The 21,717-nt window shown below is 48.3% G+C and overlaps 5 protein-coding genes and 1 non-coding gene across 14 annotated transcripts; 3 read left to right on the top strand and 3 right to left on the bottom strand.

The window, feature by feature from the left end:
- Positions 1-489: 489 nt before the first annotated feature.
- On the bottom strand, positions 490-1,832 carry FOXG_06082 (uncharacterized protein; the record flags this gene model as incomplete). Its single annotated transcript, XM_018384586.1, has 3 exons — positions 490-642; positions 941-985; positions 1,728-1,832. 3 exons carry the CDS (start codon positions 1,830-1,832, stop codon positions 490-492), a joined length of 303 nt encoding a protein of 100 aa, XP_018241716.1.
- Positions 1,833-2,102: 270 nt separating this feature from the next.
- FOXG_19178 (uncharacterized protein) lies at positions 2,103-4,901 on the top strand. 2 transcript variants are annotated; one of them, XM_018399379.1, is made up of 2 exons: positions 2,103-2,865; positions 2,928-4,901. In XM_018399379.1, exon 2 carries the CDS (start codon positions 3,428-3,430, stop codon positions 3,776-3,778), a length of 351 nt encoding a protein of 116 aa, XP_018241715.1. In that variant the 5' UTR covers positions 2,103-2,865; positions 2,928-3,427; the 3' UTR covers positions 3,779-4,901. The 2 variants fall into 2 exon arrangements, with proteins under 2 accessions (XP_018241715.1, XP_018241714.1); XM_018399378.1 differs by having other exon boundaries at positions 2,103-3,957; positions 4,008-4,901.
- A 240-nt stretch (positions 4,902-5,141) lies between these two features.
- Positions 5,142-7,526, top strand: FOXG_19177 (uncharacterized protein). 3 transcript variants are annotated; one of them, XM_018399375.1, is made up of 3 exons: positions 5,142-5,405; positions 5,498-5,968; positions 6,019-7,526. In XM_018399375.1, exon 3 carries the CDS (start codon positions 6,403-6,405, stop codon positions 7,060-7,062), a length of 660 nt encoding a protein of 219 aa, XP_018241711.1. In that variant the 5' UTR covers positions 5,142-5,405; positions 5,498-5,968; positions 6,019-6,402; the 3' UTR covers positions 7,063-7,526. The 3 variants fall into 3 exon arrangements, with proteins under 3 accessions (XP_018241711.1, XP_018241712.1, XP_018241713.1); XM_018399377.1 differs by lacking the exon at positions 5,142-5,405 and having other exon boundaries at positions 5,474-5,786; positions 5,877-5,968; XM_018399376.1 differs by having other exon boundaries at positions 5,330-5,968.
- A 1,541-nt stretch (positions 7,527-9,067) lies between these two features.
- Positions 9,068-9,183, bottom strand: FOXG_19176. Its single transcript, XR_001936374.1, has one exon. It is a non-coding gene; the product is annotated as a 5S ribosomal RNA (ribosomal RNA).
- Positions 9,184-14,485: 5,302 nt separating this feature from the next.
- On the bottom strand, positions 14,486-19,036 carry FOXG_19175 (uncharacterized protein). 5 transcript variants are annotated; one of them, XM_018399373.1, is made up of 6 exons: positions 18,963-19,036; positions 18,643-18,903; positions 18,401-18,565; positions 17,698-17,980; positions 16,338-17,615; positions 14,527-16,291 (listed from the first exon to the last, which is right to left on the bottom strand). In XM_018399373.1, exons 4-6 carry the CDS (start codon positions 17,901-17,903, stop codon positions 15,583-15,585), a joined length of 2,193 nt encoding a protein of 730 aa, XP_018241709.1. In that variant the 5' UTR covers positions 17,904-17,980; positions 18,401-18,565; positions 18,643-18,903; positions 18,963-19,036; the 3' UTR covers positions 14,527-15,582. The 5 variants fall into 5 exon arrangements, with proteins under 5 accessions (XP_018241708.1, XP_018241706.1, XP_018241709.1 ...); XM_018399372.1 differs by having other exon boundaries at positions 14,486-16,291; positions 18,643-19,036; XM_018399370.1 differs by having other exon boundaries at positions 14,486-16,291; positions 17,698-18,565.
- FOXG_19174 (uncharacterized protein) lies at positions 18,639-20,344 on the top strand. Of its 2 annotated transcripts, XM_018399368.1 has the most exons (3): positions 18,639-19,047; positions 19,212-19,415; positions 19,471-20,344. In XM_018399368.1, exons 1-3 carry the CDS (start codon positions 18,989-18,991, stop codon positions 19,583-19,585), a joined length of 378 nt encoding a protein of 125 aa, XP_018241704.1. In that variant the 5' UTR covers positions 18,639-18,988; the 3' UTR covers positions 19,586-20,344. The 2 variants fall into 2 exon arrangements, with proteins under 2 accessions (XP_018241704.1, XP_018241705.1); XM_018399369.1 differs by having other exon boundaries at positions 19,212-20,344.
- Positions 20,345-21,717: the final 1,373 nt, after the last annotated feature.

Below are 21,717 nucleotides of genomic sequence, written 5' to 3'. Positions count from 1 at the left end.
TGACAACGGGTTTACCGGACTTAGTATTCGGGATCTATGTCAACACGTTCGTGGTTAGCCTTGTCTTGCATCGAAACACTACCTAGTGGGAGTAATGTGAATGAATCCACCTTGATCCTTATTCCAAGTAGAATCAGTAGGTTGGTCGGCCAAAGACCAGAACCTCCGTCGTAGAAAGGGGCTTTGGGGGCGCATTCGGCATTTGCTTGGTGAACCCAAGGGAGCTATTAATCGACGGGTAGTATGAGCAGACCAGCGCATTAGTTTCACATGAACGTGCACAGGACACGCGGATTACGTATATACCGAAATTAGCTTGGGTACCAGCCGACCGGCAAGCAAAGCGGGATGATGAAGTTGGTGGAATCTGGTTCGATTGTGGGAAACTTGATTGGTGAGATGCTAGTCAAGGTTGCCAGGGTCACTTCCAGAACTCGTCGATAGGAGAACAAGGTTTTTGGCTTGAAGAAAATCTGTCGATCGGTCAATTCAGCTCGCTGCCCTACCCTGCCGAGAGATGCTAGGTTCAACAGAGTCAATGTTGGCGACAAAGAAAGGATTCAATTTGGGGGAGAGGAGAAGGGAAAAGTGATTGATTACCTCAGCCTGAGACACGGGTATTAGTTGCACCTCCCTCAATGGCTGATGTGATTGTGAGATGTGATGCAATGCAAGGGAGTTTATTAGCATCGGATCGGATTGTGGAATGTGCACGGTGAGGAAAGGGTATTGAATCATGGAAATGCATTAGACAGTTGGTTCTTTCCCATTATCATCAACACCACCGCCAAAACGAGATGCTTGCAGAAATGCCGCTCTCAGTGGATCGCAGCAGCCCAGTGGAGGTTGGCGTTGGTACTTGACAGCCACCACACCTCGCCTACAACCTTTAGGACAGCATTGTCGGCACATGTCTTACCCGGACGTTAAGCGAACTTACGCCCTGAAACGCCTGGAGGTATAGAATAAGCGTAATACGGGGAATCTAATGGAATGGAATTAAACAGGCTTAATTGTCTTACTTGACGGGCATTATTAATGACACCTACGGCTCGGGTTCGCTTTCGCACGATGCGAAAAAGAGACCTGAATCTTGTTCAGTTGTTTACTGGATGATTAGTCAGATCTTATCTCAGAGACTGGCTCTAACCTGCTTCATCAAAACTCATGATGGGGATGTTCCTTGGGGAAGGACACAGACAGCTACTACAGAGTCAACCCAGTCAGTCAGTTGCAAAGCTCGGGACACAATCAACACGGACCTCGAAGCAGCCTCACAGCTGAATCATGGCATGCGCTACAATGCTGCCTGAACTCATCCGCATGATTCAGGATTGTCCGAGCCTTGACAATCAGGTGCCTCGCTGCCTCGTTTGCTTATCCAAGTCGGTAGAACAAGCACCACTCAGCCACTATCGAGATCGCTGAACACCATCGTACTTTTCGATCAACGTATAGCAAGCCTCAACGTCTATCTGGGCAATGAGGGATTGTATGGCATCGCAAAATATGACTAAAATGCGCAACCACAGATCGCCGAATACTTGGACTTTATCAACTTGATGGCCTACGATTTCTTTGGTTCGTGGACTCCAAAGGCTGGGCATCACGCTCAACTCTATAGTCTAAAGATGTGAATACAACAACTATTGTGGTCGCAGTTATCGGCGTTTACGTTCTCGATTTCGCCATCAACACCGTCCAGGCGTCCATTCGTGCATTCATACTCCGCTGTGCGCCAGCTCATCAGCAAGAGTCTGCCATAGACTCGATTTGGAGTTGGGGGCTGCGCACCTCGACGCACCCCCGTTCGCCCTACCTCCACTCGTCATGGTGGCCTGATTTTAATCTCTTGCGTCTCTGTTAGACTTGGACCAAGGTGGAAGTTCCGCTTTCTGTCCTGCCCTAGCCCCCCCCAATACACGCGGGCGCGTCTTTGGGGTTGAGGCTTAACAGGACTCAGTGTCACTACAGCGCTAACAGCACTAAAGTGTCACCGGCTTTAGCACTGCGCTCCAAGGCTTCGGTTGGGCTTCTGGTTTCTGGCATCTGAACGGGCTGCGCTAGCACGACTGCCGAGGTTGATCAATCACGGGCCGACAATGCGAGACCCCTTCCAACTCAAAGTACAGCCAGTAGTACATTACTCTATCTCAGTCTGTGTGTGCCTACCAGCCATGGTTAGATATTGTGACAGAGCTACGGATACATAAATACGTTAATCATATCACATACAGCACTTGGCGTTCCTGGCTGGGCCCTGTTGCACGCAAGGCGAAGTCAGCAAACGCTACTACGGAGGTCATACACGAAATGAACTACGCCTCTTATCTGCATCCTCCGACCTTGCTGGAACCCTCATGATGCTCGGCTTCATCCACTTTACTAACTCCATTCTGGCGAGCAGAATCCCGATTCTAGAATAGGTTCATTTCCTGTCTACCGGCTTGTTCCGTTTTGGACTTTTGTTATGGTTGGCGTTGCGGCTACAGGACATGCTCTTGCCATCTGCCAGCTTTCGATCCCTTGCCCGAGAGTCTGGCGCCCCTAACCTCGTCGACCGTTATTCCCCCCCACACCACGACAAGATTGCCTGTTCGGGTAACTCTGGTCCGTGTCAAAGGAAACTTGATCGACTTCGTCCCATGTTATAAAGCGCAACATAAGCCTTTCTCCAAGGGTCTCCATGAACGGCACTTCCCGCCACGGACTCTGTCTCTTCTCAAATCAGTCCATCGCCTAAAGGATCGTCGGGACGTCAGACCCTTAACCCAGCTTTGCCGACTCAGGATCTGCCAAAGAAGAGCCTCCGGTTCTCGTCCTTGGACGCACGGCTGGGTGGCATGGCGATTCGTTCTTGAGCGAGTGAGTGTCAAGGACTGGTTCTGTCAACTTCATGGGTTGACCAAATGGGGACATTGCATTAGGCTCTTCTGAGCTCTCCCCTTTCAGAATAGTCACTTCGAACTGTTCCCAGTTATTGCCCTTGCTGCCAATCCCCAAATGCTCAAACTCGGGCCGTTGAGCTTACCACAGCATCACTAGCGGGTGTGTAGCATGCTGTGATCTCGGTTGCCGCAGGATCAGGATCAGTTCAGGGGGTGCCCCAGAGAAACGTTTGGGGGATACCAATCGTCTTCCACGTCATCTCCCATGCCGAGAAACCTCACTACGTTGCTGTCAAGAGTAAACATGTTCGATCGCAACCTCATATACGCCAGTTTCAGATCATGATTGTCTGTGTTTATGTCATTCAAACACCATGTCTCCTTTCAACTACCTAAGGTGAAAACGTACAAGGACTATCACGCGAATCCTGCAAAAGACCAAAATCCTTCTAGTGAAATGCCGTTCAAAGGATCTGCAGGCAATCTTGAAGATTCGCCGAGAACATATCCTCTTTCTCAAGTAGGACGTCGCAAAGATAATGCTGTGGGTTGCGAGAAGAGTCATGCGTCTGTTGCAATCAAGCCGAGTTCGACGGCTAAATAGGATTACGGCCCGCAATGTCGTAGAAAGGAAAGATCGCGTGGAGATGGTTGTCCGACTACCTGATCTTGATGCCAACCATCTCACAAGATGTGCAATTGAACACCCACACGCGAAAAGACGATGTTTCCACTGGGTTTGGGATGATCTCCAGATGCACCATTGTGGCGGAGACACGTTAACTCTGCCAGGCTCAACAAGGCAGCTCAAAAGGGCGGCAAGGGACGATCATGGGGGGAGAACCACCCCGAAGTTCAACACTGTCACATTTCAGATACCTCCTTGCTGACACCAACAAGTCTTGGGGGCATTAGCCAGTCGACGACAGCGTTGCAGTCTTGTGAGACCGAATCTCGATGCTGGCATCTCAATGATGCGCACCCTTCGCCGCTCACAACAGCCACTCGATAGTCTCAACGCAACATCAATACCAGGGAGCTCTACGATGTTTGCTGCCGAGCTATTTATGTACGAAAACTGTTTCAAGCACCCCATGTTGCTAATAAGCGCTTTTGAAGGAACCCGCTGCTGGAGATCGCTTGCGACCGACATATAACCCTGTTCGTTATTAGCTAAACCCACCAACGACCTGGAGTGGTGTTGTTTCACAAGACTGCGACTACGGTAGGTATTCGGACATTTGACTACAATCTGCCATCGTCCATGATACACAAATTGAAAAACATGCACTATTAGTCTCGGGAGCAGTTGGTCGGCAATCAGCGGATGTCGGTCCTGGCCCCCTATGTGTTTCATTGGAAACAGCTATAGCAACAGCCATACCACTTCAGTTGCTGACGCCTCAATTCATCAAAGGGAGAACATCGGTTTGGCGCTTACCACGGTCCGTTGACGGGATTCTTCCGGGACCGTTGAATGTGCCCCCTTGCTCATGACTGGGATTATTTCCATGTGGCTTACCACGCCGTTTGTGACTATCAGTCAAAACCTTTCCGCGAAAAACATGGTCTTGAGACAATGCAATCTTGACAAAAGTGATGAAAACTATTTGCCAGCCACCTCATGGCAGGGCGTAGTAAGCATCTGTGGAGTGCAGTCAAAAGACAACTCCAGTGGCATGTGGTGATGGAGAAGGGAATGGTATTGAACGGATGCAACGTCTTGACACATGTTAGCGCCGACTGCTATTCATAGCTGTTGATTATCACAGCCATGGCTTGAATGCATTCCGAGGATGTTTACCTATGACTGGTGAGCGAAGCCATATTCGACGCTGAGAGAAAACTAGTCATGTTTAGAGAACGATTGGTACTCCAATGAGAAAATTTCGAATCTCCCATGTTTGAGTCTAAGCCATGAATCATGGTTACTTTTGTTGGACATTTTGCTCCCTGTTCATATGCGGTTGCTTGCCCCCATCGTACGACCGTTTCATATTGCTTTTTCTCGATGTATCTTGATGTGGTACAAGAATACCATGACTAATTCCAGGGACGAAAGTCAAATTCTGTCAGTGGTAAAAAAGAAAAACAACGACAATGAGAGGATCAGTGACAGCCTGCAGCAGATGGAACAGCACATTCCACAAAATAACTGCTAGTATACAGACAGGCCATTCTGGAGGATGCACAATATTGCTTTTTTACTGGCCCCGGGAGTTGGTAAATACATGTCTTCTGCACAACCAACGGCACGCATTGACCTTCGTACATACACATACATAAACGTTTATGTGTGTGATTGTTTCCGTCAATGGGTCGGGCCTTATGCCGGTGGCCGTGCCCTACCGATCGATAGTCCCAGCTCTTGTGTGTGGTTGTGCTCCCTCGGTGTGCTGCATGTCTCAGATATCACATGGAGCTGTGAGGCAGAGAAAGGGCGGGGATGCCTTTAGCCGCCGTTGGCTAGTCGCCATTATTCCCCTTGAGACTACCAACGTAGATCCCAAATGACCTGTAAGTTTTGAGACGTGCTATGATATAGCCCCCCCCCAGACGTTACAGTACATATACCAGCTTACACTAATGCACCTTGTGTCTTATGCGAGGTTAAGGACAAGCAAATGAACACGAGTCGAGACTTTGGCCCAAGGCACTAAGAAGCCACCGAGTCAAGATTCAAGACGCACCTGGTTGACCTCACTCTGAATCATCGATGCGTGTGGCCAGAGACAAACACTCTAATCAGTCAATATTTCACGTTCCTCTCAAGTTTCACGTCGGGTCACTCATAACTGGCTAAGGTGGAGAAACACGAGAGCTGTATTGGGCGACCAGCTCGTCGACTCGAACAAGGCAGTTTTAAGTCTATCTCTAGAGTAACTACAGTACCTCTTGGTAATTACCGTCCCCAGCAATGCTAGTGAAACGTCCATCATCGATAGCCTCCGCCGTGGCTGGTAACTAACATACTGCAACTTTAACCAGCTAACCACGCCCCGGGCTCTGGGCCATTTGATGTTGGAACATTAGATCCATCTCGTGGATCATCGGTTGTTGCATCGGCATTCCTGTTGCTGGTACGTGGAGTGAATTCATTCGCGTCTGCAGATATCTGATACATGCTCAGGGTTTTTGTCAGGGTATAGTAACTGGGGCCGATTTCGATATCGCTGTCGCCTGAGTGTGTAGATGCGACGGTGAGGTCAGGGGTAGTATTATGGCTTCGATTGCAGGTTTGGAGGTCCATGTTTCTGTTTCTCTTTGTAGGCTCTAGAGTCACCGAAACTGATGCTGCTGAAGGCGAAGGAGACTGCAGATGGGTTTGGTCCAGAATCTCAGAACGAAACGGAGATATTCCTAAGTCTCTGAACGAAACAGGGAAGGGATCGTTCCGACTAAGAGTGTAGGGAGAGGTGATTGATGTTCCAGGCGTCGGAATGCGATCGGACACTGAGCGCCTAAGAGTCATAGACTTTGTTGCTGAGGCTTCAATCATGTCCTTCTTTCGACAATGTCTCCGGGGGTGAGAGCCACATTTGCGACATTGCTTCTCAGCAAAGTCCAGAGGAATGCTCACAGCTGCGGCGCGGCGACGGTCCATCTCCGCTGCCAACTGTGTCTTCACCACTGGCCTGGCCAGCCGCTTGAAATAGCGCCAGCCTGGAGGCTTGTCCATTCTTCCCTTGACACATGGCCAACAGAGACACAAGGCATACTCCTCGCCAAACAAGTGCTCGTAGATCTGATCCTTACTATTGCGGCGGGAGATCCCCACCTCCTGGTTATCAGGGGGATCCGGAATCATGTATACGAGGCCACCGAAGTAATTGATACAGAACCGCTCATATTTCTGGGGCGCGAGCTTGTGCGTTCTCCAGACGAGATGGATATCGAAATCGGTAAATCGAATATGATCTGGATATTCGAACCGCCAGTATCCGATCTCCTCTCTGAACTTCTCCAGAGTGAAGAGCCTCCGGTAGCGCTGGATGGCGGGCTTCAACGCCCGCTCGTTATCCTCACGGGACACGTATATGCGATGCCAGGAGAACTTGACATCTTGTTCTGCGAGGTCAAGCTGACGCTGGACGGCTTTATGGAAGTCGTAAAAGAATCTCTGTTGACCTCTTGGCGTCATGGCGGTATGGTTCAGTCGCTTCTGGGAGAATAGTCGAATCACCTCTTGAGTCATTTCATTGGGACTGGCGGAGAAGACATGATCTACCGACATGTTCATGAGGCTGCGGGTATCTGCCTCGTGGTACACACGGTTGATCCTGTCCATGCACTCCGGCGAAGGCTCAAACAATCCCTGCCTGTTGCCGTCAAGAGCTCTTAACTAAGAAGAGTTAATTGCTGATATCCTGAACATCAGAGCAGTCGGCAATACACACCAATTCGTCGGGGTTCCACTGAGAAAAGAATAGTTGAGACTCCTCGATAAAGTCACCCCATGCAACTGGGTCTTGCAAGAATGCATGCCATACGAGAAGAACATCAAGGGGAGGAATGTCTCTGTTCAGGTCAATGTGGCCACCATGCGACGCCTTGAACCAATCTAGTAGTCGGCGAACGCCCATATTGATGTAGCATGTCCATGCTGCGGCTGGATCAATCCTATGCCTCATAGCCCAGATGTCAGTTTTTCGCTTGATTGAAACGAAGTGCTCCAGCAAGTGACAGTGTAGGACAACATCTTTCTCGTCGACTGATGTGTGTATAACCTTTTGGTTAATGCAAAGTAAGTCCAACTCGGAGAAAGGTGAAGTCGGTGGATCAGTACCGAAAAGGAGTCGAAGTGTGCTTCCACAGACGTTAACACCCAATGCAGGGAGAATGGTTTGTTAGACATACTTGATAGCCAGTTCCATCATTTGCTCGAAGAACAGGTACGCTGTGGGTTGAAACGAACGACTCAATGCCAGGAGCGAAGAGCTTCATGCTAGGCTTGAGCAAAACGATATCAGATGTCCAGGTGAGCTATCGCGCAATTCTTTATGCCTCACAGTGCATCAGCAGGGTAGAGTATGATCCTTTGAACGAGGCAGAGTGAGAGTTTCGATCAAATGAACGGTTATGGCTGACCCTGTGCGAAGAATCTTGGGGAACGGAACTGGTTTAAGTAGATCACCTCAAGTTGGGACACACGGTTACGTTGGGCCGCCAATGATCAGACTCATCAATATTGATTCTCATACAGAATAAACATCGAGCACCCTTGAAAACAAAGAAAACTAGGATATCGACGTTTGCCTGGCTTTCAGCCTCAGCCTCCCGTGCGGGAGGCTTTGCTATTACGATATGGTATAGGCCCGAGCTGGACAATCGGTTTGAAGGATAAACCCTATTTCAGCGACACGAGAACTTAGAAACGCCCGATAGCTGATCAGAGATGGAATTCTCCTCGTATAATGCACGACATCGTCAATTCTGGCATGTCAGGATGCGTCTTACATTGGAGACAGGTTGATCCAACGACGTACAGATTAGTGGCGTCTCTCATAAGCCCATAGGGCGTTTACCAGAGACCAGACTGGAAGTCTATGATGCTTTGGATGCAGGAGTCGTTGACATCTTGTGGTATTCTCGGAGATTCCGATGGGACACTAGACGAAAGAAGACAGGATGGCTTTGGTGCGTTCTAATAGTCTGAACTGAGCATTGGTTTATGCCGTTGGATGCTGAGCGAAGTTGTCGTGATCATTGGAGGTTGGAATAAGCTCGATCGAGCGTGAACGAGGTATCGGAAAGACACAAGTTTTTTTTTAAAAAAAAAGACGATGATCTTGTGATGAGACTTACGCGGGTAAAGGTGCAACCACCCCCCTAGAAAGGTAAGCATGAGTGGCTGGTATGATCAGAGGTTCTGATGACTATTGCCGAGAATGTCCCTCGCAATTGCTCGCCCGTCAGAACATCCCGAAGAGGTAGAGCTGTCGTGTCCAGGCTGAAGACGTCAATATAAAGTTGTCTAGTGACCATCCATTGCTCACGGCGGCACAAAACTAAAACCCCACAAGAGAACGCTAAGCGAGGTACACTCCAAGTTGAGTGATTACAGAGCAGCTATAAACAAACTAAACGATACCGTAGTCGACAGGGAAGCTTATACATAAGTTGCATGAGCCAAAGGCCCAGTGCCACACAAAAAGGGGCGCTGTAGTATGATGCAAAAAAACATACAACACCGGGGATTCGCTGGTCGTCACCGACCCAACTACTAATCCAGCGCTTCGAAGCTTGACTATGGGAGAGCAGACGGGATCCCGTATTTTCTTCGAGCTGTGGTCGTATGTGCTGTGATGAGCTGTTGTATTGCCATATAAGGTGGCTGGTGTTGTTGGTAGGTAGCCGAGAGCCCTGTTTGCCCTATAGCCTGATCGTGATAATAAGGGGCAGCGCAGCCTTGTCCAGATGAAAACCAATCATAAATCAAAGAACAAGAACAGAGTAATGAGACTGATACCTTTTAATGTGTTGTTTACTGCTGATGGTGGATTGATGGGGGAGTTACGGCTTGTTTGGTGTGTGAGTAAGGAGAGGCTTCATGTACAACAGACTCGATACATACGGCAAGTAAACATCATAACTTATAGTAGAAATAGAGACTCAATTCTGGTTTAGAATTAAACTTCTTAGTATGAAAGGTTAAATAGGTCTATAGCAACTGTCTAGCCTTACATTCTCCGTTCAAGTTATGTTGCGCTGGTTGCAATTAACAGAAACAGAACTCTAGATTGCACGTCCAAAGACATAGATATCAATAAAATAAGAAGCTCAATCTTGTTTCAATTTGAAAATATGGTGGAATGGCATCTTAGCATCGCCAGAGTCCCAATCAGTCTGAGACCCCTATACCCAGCCTGAAGCATCAGAAAGGTAGACATTACTACGGTTTGCTAACTCGATTTCAGTCTGAACCCTTCCTATACACATAAAATATCATAGAGCATGTTCATGGGTATCTCTTCATAGATATAAGAGGTTGTTTGGGATCTAAATGCCTTACATCCAGCCAAGTGTTAGAAATCTATTTTTGGCTTGACGTGGATATTGGGTATGATTCTACGTGTAGCAAACATAAGATATGAGGCAGGATATACTATTGAGAAAGCCTTTTGGGTAGTGATAGGGACAGGTCGAACAATGATAGAATTAAAGTCATTGAAAAAGTGAAGTTGTCCATTGTTACACTCAACACCATCACCACAACCACGATCTTGACAACACCCCCTGGCTACTACATATATAATTTATCAAACTGGGTCTTAACGAAGACCGAAGAATCTTCTTCATTCGAATTTACAAATAGCGATTTGGGGTCCCCAACTGCCTCATGGTGGACCAAATGGTAGGGCGTGATGCCTCTTGAATTACGACAGAACTACAGACAACTACGCTTCTGAACCAACATGATCCATCTATTTCAAACCACAGCAGTGAATTCTGTTTCATCCTGATGAAGTCTCTTAGCTCACATGCACAGCAATGACTCTCACCGCCCCCATCTGAGCAGACTAGTTGAGAGATATTATCACGCTTGAGTCATTTTCAGTACTACAATGGAGATTTTTTTTTTTTTTTTTTCAAAATACCGCAACAGCCTCACAATATTCTTCCATATAGGGCAACTCGATAAGATACAGCATCCGAGAATTACTCGGCGAGTCATTATCTCACGGACGTCATGCCATGCTCCTTTCTGCCTCGTGCATGGAGCTGGAGACGAGAGAATTTGTTGAGAAGTGCAATGACGTATAATCTGATGCTTGGCAGGAAGGCAACTCGTTGCCTTTCGCTTTTATTGGTAGGTGATGCTCTTGATGGTGGTTGTGGCCTGCGTGTGTCAATGCGGCTCTGCAGGCATCGCATGTGCCTAAAGATAAAAAGGGTCAATAATCTCCATACAAGTGCTCGAAAGTGCAAGTTCTCGTCGCTGTAGATGCACTGCTCGGGCGGGGCGAGTGAGTGGTAGTCCGCGAGAAGGGAGGTGAGAAAAACAAGGCACCCGCGTTAGAGCATGCGTCTGCGTAATGCATCTCAGCCGCAGATCCACGACCTTGCAGAACGACGGACGATTCATATCGTGTCGATTCGGCCTCGGAGCTTGCTTACCGAAGAATTCGCCTAATTCGAAGAAGTAACTGGTTTCCGAGGGCGCGTGTTACCCAGAGAGTGAGTGTGTGAGTGTGTGTTCCGACGAGAACAGACGAGACTCATTTTCTCTGTACAACTGCGCACGATAATTGATGGGGATTCATGGGAGGTGATACAGGCACAAGCGCCGGGAAACTGCATGAACCATCCTTCGTTTCATGGGTAAAAAGACGTTGGAGTGTAACAGTCATAGTCACATTCAGTCGCAGTGAGAGTGAGAAGCTACCCTCCCTTGCATTACCCCTCATTGTGTTGGCTGTTGTGTTGATGTCAGAGAGCAGAGCCGCATTTGGCGAACCAAAAGTTGTGAGGCGACGAGTATGCCATGCCCTACGCAGGACAGCACAATTCAATGCAAAATGGCAATATTAGGCTCACGATGATCGAAGCATTCGCATCTGATATCACCCGGTTTCAAAAAGGCTGAGACAAAGCTTCCTCATTCGGCCTCGAGTCTTCACCGAGTTTAAGAAATGAGGCGGTCGAGTACAGATCAGCAAGAATCATGTGAAGCCTGCTGCTGTAGTGCATTGGTTGGTTACTGTACCCTCGAGCACCAATTACGAGGATCTAGTGAGACGGCGCCTAGCGCTTTGCAGTGCAGATGAAACCTCCTCCACTTCAATAGCTGCTGCAGCTGCAGTTGACTCCGGTACTTTTGGTGCACTGATCACGCGGCACGAGCCGGCCTTGGATTAGTTACACTGCATCTTTATAAGGTAGTTTAATCGATGCAGGACATTGCCGTGCCATTCCTGTAGGTCTTGGTTGCCCTTGAGTGCCACGCTGACACGTATCCGTGTATTACCTCGACCAGCATTGGAGCGGCCTCAGACATTTCAAGTAACATCCATTATATTGACAGGCCTCAAATGTACGAGCTCAAGCGTTCAGTCCAGTTCAGTAATCTTAATCTTACAGGTACACACCGTAAGTTGACAGCTCCCAAATGGAGCAATCCCCGCATTTATCCATTTGGGGGGCGTATTGAACTAGGACTACACTATGACTTACACTTGTAAATTGAATTTACAATGCCTTTGTGCAACCGAATCATTCACACGTAATACTCGAACAACATGGCTGCTCTCGGGGGTCCTGAGAACATCCTCAGCCTCTCGATAAACGTAATAACGACCGCTATTTGCAAGCATTTTATGAAATCAATCACATGCCTAACCGCTACTGCATCCGCATGGACACTCGGTCGGTATTGGAGCCTGTTCCGCGTAAATTAGCGGTTGCCTTTTTCTCTGCCTCGTCGATAAACATGGGCCATCTTGAAGAGTTCGGCGAAGTTATCTCACGATGGTCAGGCAATTCGGAGACTTTCACAATCTCGGCATTCCACCTCAGAAGCAGACGGCTAATGCGTAATCGGACCTCGGGCATTACGTTGCGACTCGTGGAAAGCACGAGGTCTCCGGGTTCCGAATACCTGAGGGATTAAGGCGACCGCAGGATCAAGGTATCACGGCATGAGACTAGCAGTTGCTCTAGAATTATTCTAGAACGATTCTAGAATCTCTGTAGAATGCCATGACATCGGGTGCGTGACCCCCCAACCAAGGGCACACATGGTCCATCTTCCGAACGCAACGGCCAAGCTCGTTCGAATGATGTGCCCGATATGGCTTTCAGTTCATGCCTATGTAGGAGTAATATAACGATTATATTGATGTTGTAATTAAGCAGCAAATGTACTCAGCAGCATCTTAGCATACCTCAGAGCTGGCACTATCTTGGTTCTGATATGCTTGAGTTGAAACGTTTTCTGTGGTTGAGCCTGGTATCGGGAAACTTGTCTCTCTACCTTTCTTGTAAACAAAGTCGTGACTGGATGCTCTTTCTTTGTTTTATATCACGTCACGACCGAGAGCCTCTCTACGTTTAGTCCATAAAATCTTAGTAGGGGTATCTTATGTAGTTCTAATATTCCTATAATCGAGCTCCCGAGAAAATGCTAGGATATCTTGATGCAGTATCTACAAGACCCTGATGCTGACAGGCTGTCGTCCTAGGCGAGGCAAAGGCCTCTGCCTAGCTTGACCCTATGGTCTTCTTGTTGTATCTCTTGCTTAGTCTCCTGCTTGGTCTCTTCTTGAAGCTATCCCTAGCGCCAAAAGAGGGAATTTTCTTCTCAAAGGGGAGATTTTCTTCGATCTCCATACAGGGGATATTTTACGACTACCCTCCGGGGCCGCCTCAAGCGGAGGGCAACCCAATTCGTTGCCTGTAGCTTTGAACACGGAAGGGCTTTAATCCGATTAACCTGATTGGCTGCCGCTGACCTCGCTGAAGCTCGATCTCAGTACTCTGACCTCTGTCTCTTGCCTTGATTTGGCGAATACCTTAGCTTCACTTTTAAGAAAGACCCCGTGGGGCTGAAACTGACTAGTGGCCGAAGAGCAGATTCTTTGGTAAACTCTAAATACCTTACACTCAATTTGGAGATGCAAATCCGGAAGGTGCCCTTTTCACCTCGTTCTCAAGTTACTCTTCAGTGCGGATTTGCCTAAGGTGTATTACTGTGGCAAGGCTAGAACAACGGCACAGAGCATAAGGTATTATAGTACATTCGTATATATCAAGCCATGTATCATCTATGTACAATTTCATACTGTTGATACTCCGTCAAAGTGAATAGCTTCAGGATGTGGAAGAATCATGCCTCAACTGAACTGCCGGTACCACAGATGCCCTTACTGCATCACAACATTGCCGCGTCAAATCGTCCATCGTTACTTCATGCTCTCAAACTTTATAAGATACAAGTATGAGCCTGATTCGCGGCCTCAAAAACTCTCAGTCGATATCTGGCATAGTCAGAGTGCTGCTATTGGCCCAAATTGGTTGACCAGATGACATGTGCTACTGACTCCCGCATATCCGACGCCTTTTAATATCAAATAAACTTGATAATCTCTAGTCTTGATCAGACTCTCGATAGATTCGCAATCCTTCATCCAACTGGCCCATCCATATATCCCGCAGTGATGCCCAATGCCACCCAAAACAAGCGACCAGCTCCTCCCACACGTTTCAGTGCATCACAAACGGTAGCTGGATACGTATTAGACAACCCATCAACATGTGCATGACGCCGCCTGGGCCTCCCTTTTTTCCGATTCGTCGCACCTAAAAATCCTACACTATGCGAGCTACACACTAGCAACGTCAAAATCATGCCATGGCCGCGTTTCTAGCCATTCCGCACTATCCGCGACAGTAGACTTTGAATTTGCAGCCAAATTGTCTGCGTCATGAAAATCAAACATATTTCGACTGCCGATACATATGATCCCAGTACTTTTTTTCTGGGTACGTTATCCTGCAGATGGCCTGAAATGTTGGCCAAGTGTCGCATTTTTGGCCCCCAAATTGACCCGACAGTTCGGTACGCCTAATGCAAGTGTCCAAATGTGGGGGCGGGAAGCGCGGGAGACTCCACTTCCCGCTCCCTATGACACTTGTGATGTGATGCTATCATACCTTAGCCATTGCCAGCCTTGATTATTTTATAACAGGTCAATTGACCAATTAACATGTATCATTCTACTCGGTCAGGTATCTATTCATGAGTCCATACTTTCCTCTCCTTCTTTCTAATAATCCCCCAACACCCGAATAGTACACAAACTGCCACCCATTGTCGCTACAAATGTAAAGCGACGTAAAAGACAATAAAAGAAATACAATATGTACACGCTTGATAGGTTCAACATACAATCTGGATAACCCACTCAGAGCGCTAAAACAGGAGTAGCAAGTACATACAAGGAAGAAAATTAAAATAGCGATAAGGAAAAGCAACAACACTCAAAAAGAACGACAGGAAATGTCAGTGAACCAAAAGAGCGAATTGGGTGAGAGGCTCACTCGGACATAAGGCCTGGCTCATCGGTAACAAGGCCTGAAACGTATCAAAAATAGCGGTTTGTCCAAAGAAATAGAGTTAGTGTCTTGATGGGCAATTTCTTGGGCGCAACCTTGTACCAGGTATTCTTTATAGAAGAATACCGGGCTGGGTTAACGAGAGCAAACGTCAACATAACGTTTGGTTCTCCACCTTCGGAGCACCCGAAAATACTGCTCCGGGGCCCAGTAGCGTGTCAAATAATCACAAAGTCTTCCGGGTGTCCAAGATTTGATCAATAAACATGTTGAATTCGATACGGTGATAGCATGGGTGAGATATGGTGTTTAAAGATGATATCCATCCGTGTAGGGGAAGCGTGGGCGGGTCCATATCCAAGCTATTGTTCTGGCTGGCTCCAATGAAGTACCCCTTTGTTTGGCATAAACGGAGACATCCACGTTGGTGCCGGTAGGCCTGGCTACTTGGAAGATACTGTGAAATGGACCAATGTCTATCCAGAGGCTTTATACTTGTCTTGGTGACAGTCAAGAGTCGGAGCAAAATGCCTGGCATGGCATATCTCAACTGTTTTGGCAGGACACTTCCATGCCAACACTGTTAGCTTGCTAATGTGTGAGCATGGAGAATACCCTGCCAAATTAGCCGACAGTGAGCTCATATGGGCATGTTCTGTAACTCGGCGTTGTCCTTTTGCCTGCTGTCCAGGTTTATTTTGACGTTATACTTTTCTGGAACCTCGAATTGGCGAGTTTCTCCATTCCAAAGAAGCCAGTTACCTGAGGATGCAATCTTGTATCCAAGGGACAGGATACGGTCCTTGCGCTCTTCCGAGACAGACGGTAACTCAAAGTACTTCTCGTCCTCGTCTATCTTGTCATTACTGAACCAGTCGTTGGGGAAGTAGTCCTCGGCGTAGAGCAGGCCTCGCATGGCAAAGTCCTCGGGCAACGGGTGCGGGAGCCGGTCCTTTTCCGGTAGGCGGAAGTGGCCACGAATCTCATACCCAGGCTCGCAGGAAAGCAAGAGAGTGTTAAGCATAATGGAAGTTAGTTTCCAGGGATATGCGTCCTCCAAATGGGAAATAGCCGCTGGATACTGTGTCATGAAATTCATGAAGACCAGGATGGAATGCACGAAAGGCAACGTATTGGTGTCTCCCCAGCGATAAAGAACTCGCGAAATCGTCCGGGTTGCAAAATCAAGCGCAAGCTTGAATGTCTCGTCAGGGGTAGCCTCGGAGATTGTGTTCCCATCCATGGTGACGTCAGTCTCTTCGGGCTTCTTGGACATGGCCCGCATAAGAACATTGGACTCAGCACCATACCCGAGTAGAGAACATGACAGAGCAATGGCAATATAATATCTGCTGGAGTTAGTTTAGTTCGAACGACTTTTCAATGCCGACTGACCCTGATTCCAACCATCGCTTAGTTACCCGACCAATATGACCATCAAGTGAATCAATAAAGCTATCCGTTGACTCTGGCAACTGGTCTCGGGACTTCCCAGAGAAGAGGATTCCATGAGCGCGCACGAATGCAGCATCAACAGGGGCAAGACGGGCCGTATTGTTGTTCAACACAGGATCAAACAACGTCATTATACTTTCCCGTGCGCTTGAAAATGGAATAGGAACACAGAGGGACTTTGTGTAGTAGTACAGCTGCTGCAGGGCATTGGGACGGGCCAAGATGGCCAGATGGTGATAAAGTCTACCCGTAGTAGGGGACTTATCAGATGCTTTGCTGTACCAGTGACGACTTACGCCAGTCCACACCTCACGGTCTCTGATATCGTCGTCCTCAATGGCCATGCGATATCTACCAAGGTCTCCAAGACACTCGATCCACGTATCCTCAAAAGCAGGCACAGTTTCGTATAGCAAGGCCATCATACTGTAAGCCAAATACAGAAAGGTGAGCATGTGCTCTAGAGAGGCAGGCAGACGATGTCGAAGAAGTTCAAGAAACGAGTGAATGCCGTGTCGCCACATACGAGCAGGCATAGCATACTTGGAAGCCAACCTTCGCAAAGCAGGGCTGGCAGAGGGGTGTTGACTTGCGAGAAAGAAGTCATGATGCTCATGGAGGAGTGTTCGGTGAAGTGCAATCAAAGCCTGCCATTGTTCGTTGTTAAGTTTTGAATTAGCATCAGTGTTGGATGATTGGGCATTGTCAACTTCGATGCACTTTGTCTCAACCATGACCAATCCTGCGTAGATGCCTTTCACCTCTGCGACAAGCTGATCTTGTGAGATGGGTCTTGTCTCTGGCTGACGCATCATCTTGGAGGTGGACTCATCATCATTGGATGAAGGCCGACTGACTTGTTGTGTGGCAGGCTGGGTAGGTCTGTTTGCCTTGGTAGGCCCTTGCCTGGGCGAACCAAGAGAGACAGCCCGCCCTTGACCCTGTGACTTTTGCTGAACACCATCATCGGAGGTCCAGAGCTGGCGGCCTGATGTGTTCTGGTGGGGCCGACCCCCGTAGTCGTTCCGGTAGTCATTACGGGCACGGCTACGGCCTTGAGCGCCCGGTTCAGGCGACCGACGCTTTGCCTGGTGGCCATCGGCATCTCGGTCTTGATCGACTGCAGTGCCCGTTGTGGTTTGGTCCCCTGTAGTCCCATTGGTGGTGTCTGCACGTCGCTTCCTGCTATTGGAGTCCTGACTATTTGGTCTATTGGATCTGCAAGAAGAAGATGAATGAGTATGTATATTGCTATGCAGGTACAGCGATACCACTGAACCGAGCTGGGGAGTGAACTGACCCCTTATTAACGTATGATAGTTGCGCTGATTCCAGCGTCGGCCACTTTTCCTGATGCTCCTGATCGGATTTGGCGTGTTCGAGCCAAGCTTCTAACGTCTTGATTTCATCGCCGCAGATATCGCACGTAAAAGAGTGTGAATCTGCTTTGTCCTGGCGGTCGCGAGTCCTCAAATGTCGGACCCATTTGTCCGTAATGCCTGCCATGTTAGGCTATGACAAAGCATGGGAGACCGTGCCGAGCCCAACCGGCGCGCGCCTGTGAGTGAGGGAGAGAGAGAGAGCTAGAGAAGAGTGAGAAACTGTCAAATGAAGAGAATTCTGCAGTACAGAATTCGGTCAACCATAATTATGCTGTGATTGTTACAGAGAAGGAGAGAAGGAGAAGCAAAAGGTTAGATCCCAAGGGATACAGATGCATGTAAGGTAGGTAGACAAGACAGGGCAAGAGGTGGAAGCAAGTGAGTGGCGGGTACCAATGCGGCCTTGTTCTCGTTCAGGGACTGCCTGACGTATATCCACCAAGGTTCCAGGTTTGTCCAGCATCGCCATTGGGGGTTGGGTTCCATGTTTGGCTTTGAGTGAGGGGTGGTCAACCAAGCAGCCACAATTCACAATTGGCTTGGCTGGGCTGGGCTGATGGTTCGCAAAAAAGGAAACAACAGCTGAGAGGATCGGATAAAAGGCTGGTTTCATTATCTTACCCGCTGATATGTGCAGTCTCAGTTCAATCTGAGATGGTGGGAACGCGGTCTTCCCTTGCGAACGAAATGCAATCAATATGCAATTGGAAATTTTGTGATATTGATGATGAGAGGGTGGGCTCAAGGCTGCCTGGTTCGCCCGGTACGGTTGCCTCGTTTGAGGCTCTGCGGCACATTAGCATCAAATGCCCCTCATCAAAGAAGCCTAGCTTCTCGCGTTCATTTTGCAATAGTAAACATACCTCGTTGACCTTCCAAAACACAGCCAAGTTGCTGCGTGTCTGTAACACAATAATATATATATATCAACCTTTGAACTGCAAAACAGGCATAGTTGGGTAAAGCGGTTAGCTTCGTGGGAGCGTGCCACTGGCCAGCGATAATGTAGGAACCATGCACCGACGAAAGTAGTAAGTTAACTACTTTCGCCAAGGACGTAGGTAGGGGAATAAATGAGTGGTAGTATAAAAAATGGCCCCAGTAAATCGACACAATTGTGGCAGCTAAATCTTTGAATATTAGAACATATAACTTGAAGAAAAGCAACTCCAGGTATATATACCAAGCAAATCTTCGTTTTTTGTTTATATGGTGGTGGGCGAACTAGGACAAGGGCCATGCCTCGCGCCCGATTCCATAAGTTTAAAGTCGGTGTTTTTTTGTTTTTTTTTTTGGGGGGGGGGGGGAGGGGGGTTGAAAACCACCCCTCTGTGAAGAGTTGTTCAATGCCGCCACGGTTCGCCCATGGGATCTCGGACACTTACTTACAAGACCTACTTGAAAGCGGTCGCTGACTAAGTCCTATTTACAGTTCCGACATCCAACTTCATTTCGGAATGACTGGATGGCAGTTCTACAGAGTACGATATGAGGTTTCTCTTGAGCGTATTCCTTCGTCAGCTTGTGGCTCAGATGGAAGCCTGTTCCACGTCTGCGATCACCAGAGCCTATGCTTCACAAGTCTTCCAGCTCAAACTACTCACGAGGCCTCGCTGAGCCAGAAATCAAGGCTGAAGTACGAAAAATAATACTCAACAGACTCATTAGCACATGACTCATTCACGCCGTAGATCCTCTACCGTGAGGCGTGGTGAGAAGCTGAACCTGTCATTTCAGCTTCTTTGGATACAATATTGCATGTCGCTAATCCCGACAGATTGGGCGAGGTGCCCCTTTTCTCGGTGATCAATAACGCGGGATGAACCAACCTCAGAGCTGAACCAGTGTTCTCATAGCTCGTTGGTGCCAACGATGATCCTAGATGTCATCTATCATCAAATGCTCCCATGAAGGAAAGCGGCACAAGAAGCATCATGCTGGCATCCAGGTCTGGACAGAGAGGCCCAAAGTTTGATGCATGACCAATAGACCCTCAAGCGAGGGTCTTCCAGGCGGCCGCCAGGTGCCTATTCGGCCTCTTGTAAAAAAAAAATCCTCAGGGAAGGCGAAGTGAGGAGTGAAAAATATTGCCCCCTTTAGGTAGAAATGGAGATGAGTCGACTGGCCGGGGCGCAGGCAGAAGTGCTGTCGTGTGCTCTCACGATCCTCAGGCTCGGACGGTTGAAGTGAAAGCGAGAGCGATTAGGATTTGTTTTGATCGCTTTGAGGTGAGAACGGGGCGGCTTTTAAATTCAGGCCTCCCACGAAGCAGCGCATCTATGGGTGTGGTCTTGGTAGTTGTGTGTTGGCGATTTGACGCGAATGCGTGGAATATATGCATTGGGCCTTAGAGTAATTTTGACAGAACGCCACTTTGGACAACTGGCATTGTCGACAATTCGCCATTAACAACCCATCATCACAAATCATGATTATCAACCCAACAGGTACAGGGTATGGTTGACATAGCTGATTACCGATATGGTTGTTGAAATTGGCCAACTTTTCATACCTGGGTGACGGGTCTTCCTCCGTCGTCTAAGCGGTAGTGTCTCCCCACGTTCCAGGGACTAGTTGTGGAAGGATTCACATCCTAGATATCGTGGCTTTCGCGCGAGAGCCACGAGCCACGAGCTTCCAGATGAAAAGTCCTAGATTCCAGACAGCTTACTCCCGTGAAAGCGGCTACCCCATGCACTCCGATAGCCCAACGACAGATCATAACATTCAGCACTTGGCACGGTAATCTCGCAAGGCTGTTGGAGTCATCCCCCGCATGCGAGGCACCCAATCGGTATCCAATACGCGCCTGCGCCTTCAATCTCACCAATGAGTAAGACCTAGCTGAACAAGGCAACCCTTATGAGATTCAGGCAGCAGAGCCCCATTCGCTCTTGTATACAGCCCTTTCCGTCACGATGAGGAAACAAGAGGTCATATGTTGGTCATGGAGCCTTTCAGCTACACAAACGAGGGCGGCAAATATGCAATCGTTGGTTGTCGCGTTGCAGGTTAATTTCATGGTGATCTTAAGTTCCAGTTGCCTTCACTGCAATAGGAATTTGAAGGCGCTGTTTGGTATTAATGAGGGAATCGGTTTCAGAAGGATCGTCATTGGCTGTGCTAGACGCAGGTCCCGAGAGAGACGCCTTGGTGCCTTGGTGCCTTGACGCCGGTTCGCGGTCTAATATGTTGAGGCTCAACTGAAGAGTTCGTGTCTATTGTAGCACACATAGATGACAGAACCCGGTGACATAGTGTGTATGATGTACACGACAAAGGATTAAGTTGATGGTCCTGCAATACGACATGTGCCAGGCGACACTGTTACAAAGAATATTTCCAGCTGACATTATAAGCCGAGATAGTCTTTGCGCACCCATCATATCTGTGAAACCGAACAAGGCAACATGACTTATAGGAGCTGAAAGAAGAAGTGCAGGCATGATCAAGCCTTCGATCGGATGCTTTATGTCATGCTGCCGGTCAGGATCTGGTGACGACCAAGAACTTGAACTAATGCTTTGTTGCGAAATCTGAGAGTGCCAATTATTGGCATTGGACTGTCCTCCGAAGTTACACACAGCATATACTTGAGAACATTTCAGTCTTGCACGACATCTTTATGTGAGCACCAGTGTTGTCCGTTGTCTTGTGACGACGGCTTTGGATGAGATACTCTGTGCTTCCATACCAGGGTTATACGAATGACCATGTAAACCTCAGCCCAGTAACGGATCCTAAAGCGCTGGGGAACTGCATATGGGGCCTCAACTGCAAGTGATAAGGTGTATCACAACGGCCTGCTGCACTTCCATATATCCTCAGCCTCTCGGCGGCATTCCCTGTGCTTCACACTGAAGAGACCCAGATGTTGTCCTACCAGGCTTGGGGATACCATTATTGTTCACGTTCTTTCATAAGATACCACGACTCCC

The sequence above is a fragment of the Fusarium oxysporum genome, chromosome 2 (assembly GCF_000149955.1).
Source record: "Fusarium oxysporum f. sp. lycopersici 4287 chromosome 2, whole genome shotgun sequence".
Classification (NCBI taxonomy): domain Eukaryota; kingdom Fungi; phylum Ascomycota; class Sordariomycetes; order Hypocreales; family Nectriaceae; genus Fusarium; species Fusarium oxysporum.
Note: the sequence above shows the minus strand (reverse complement) of the source record. Positions and strands in the feature narration are given on the sequence as shown.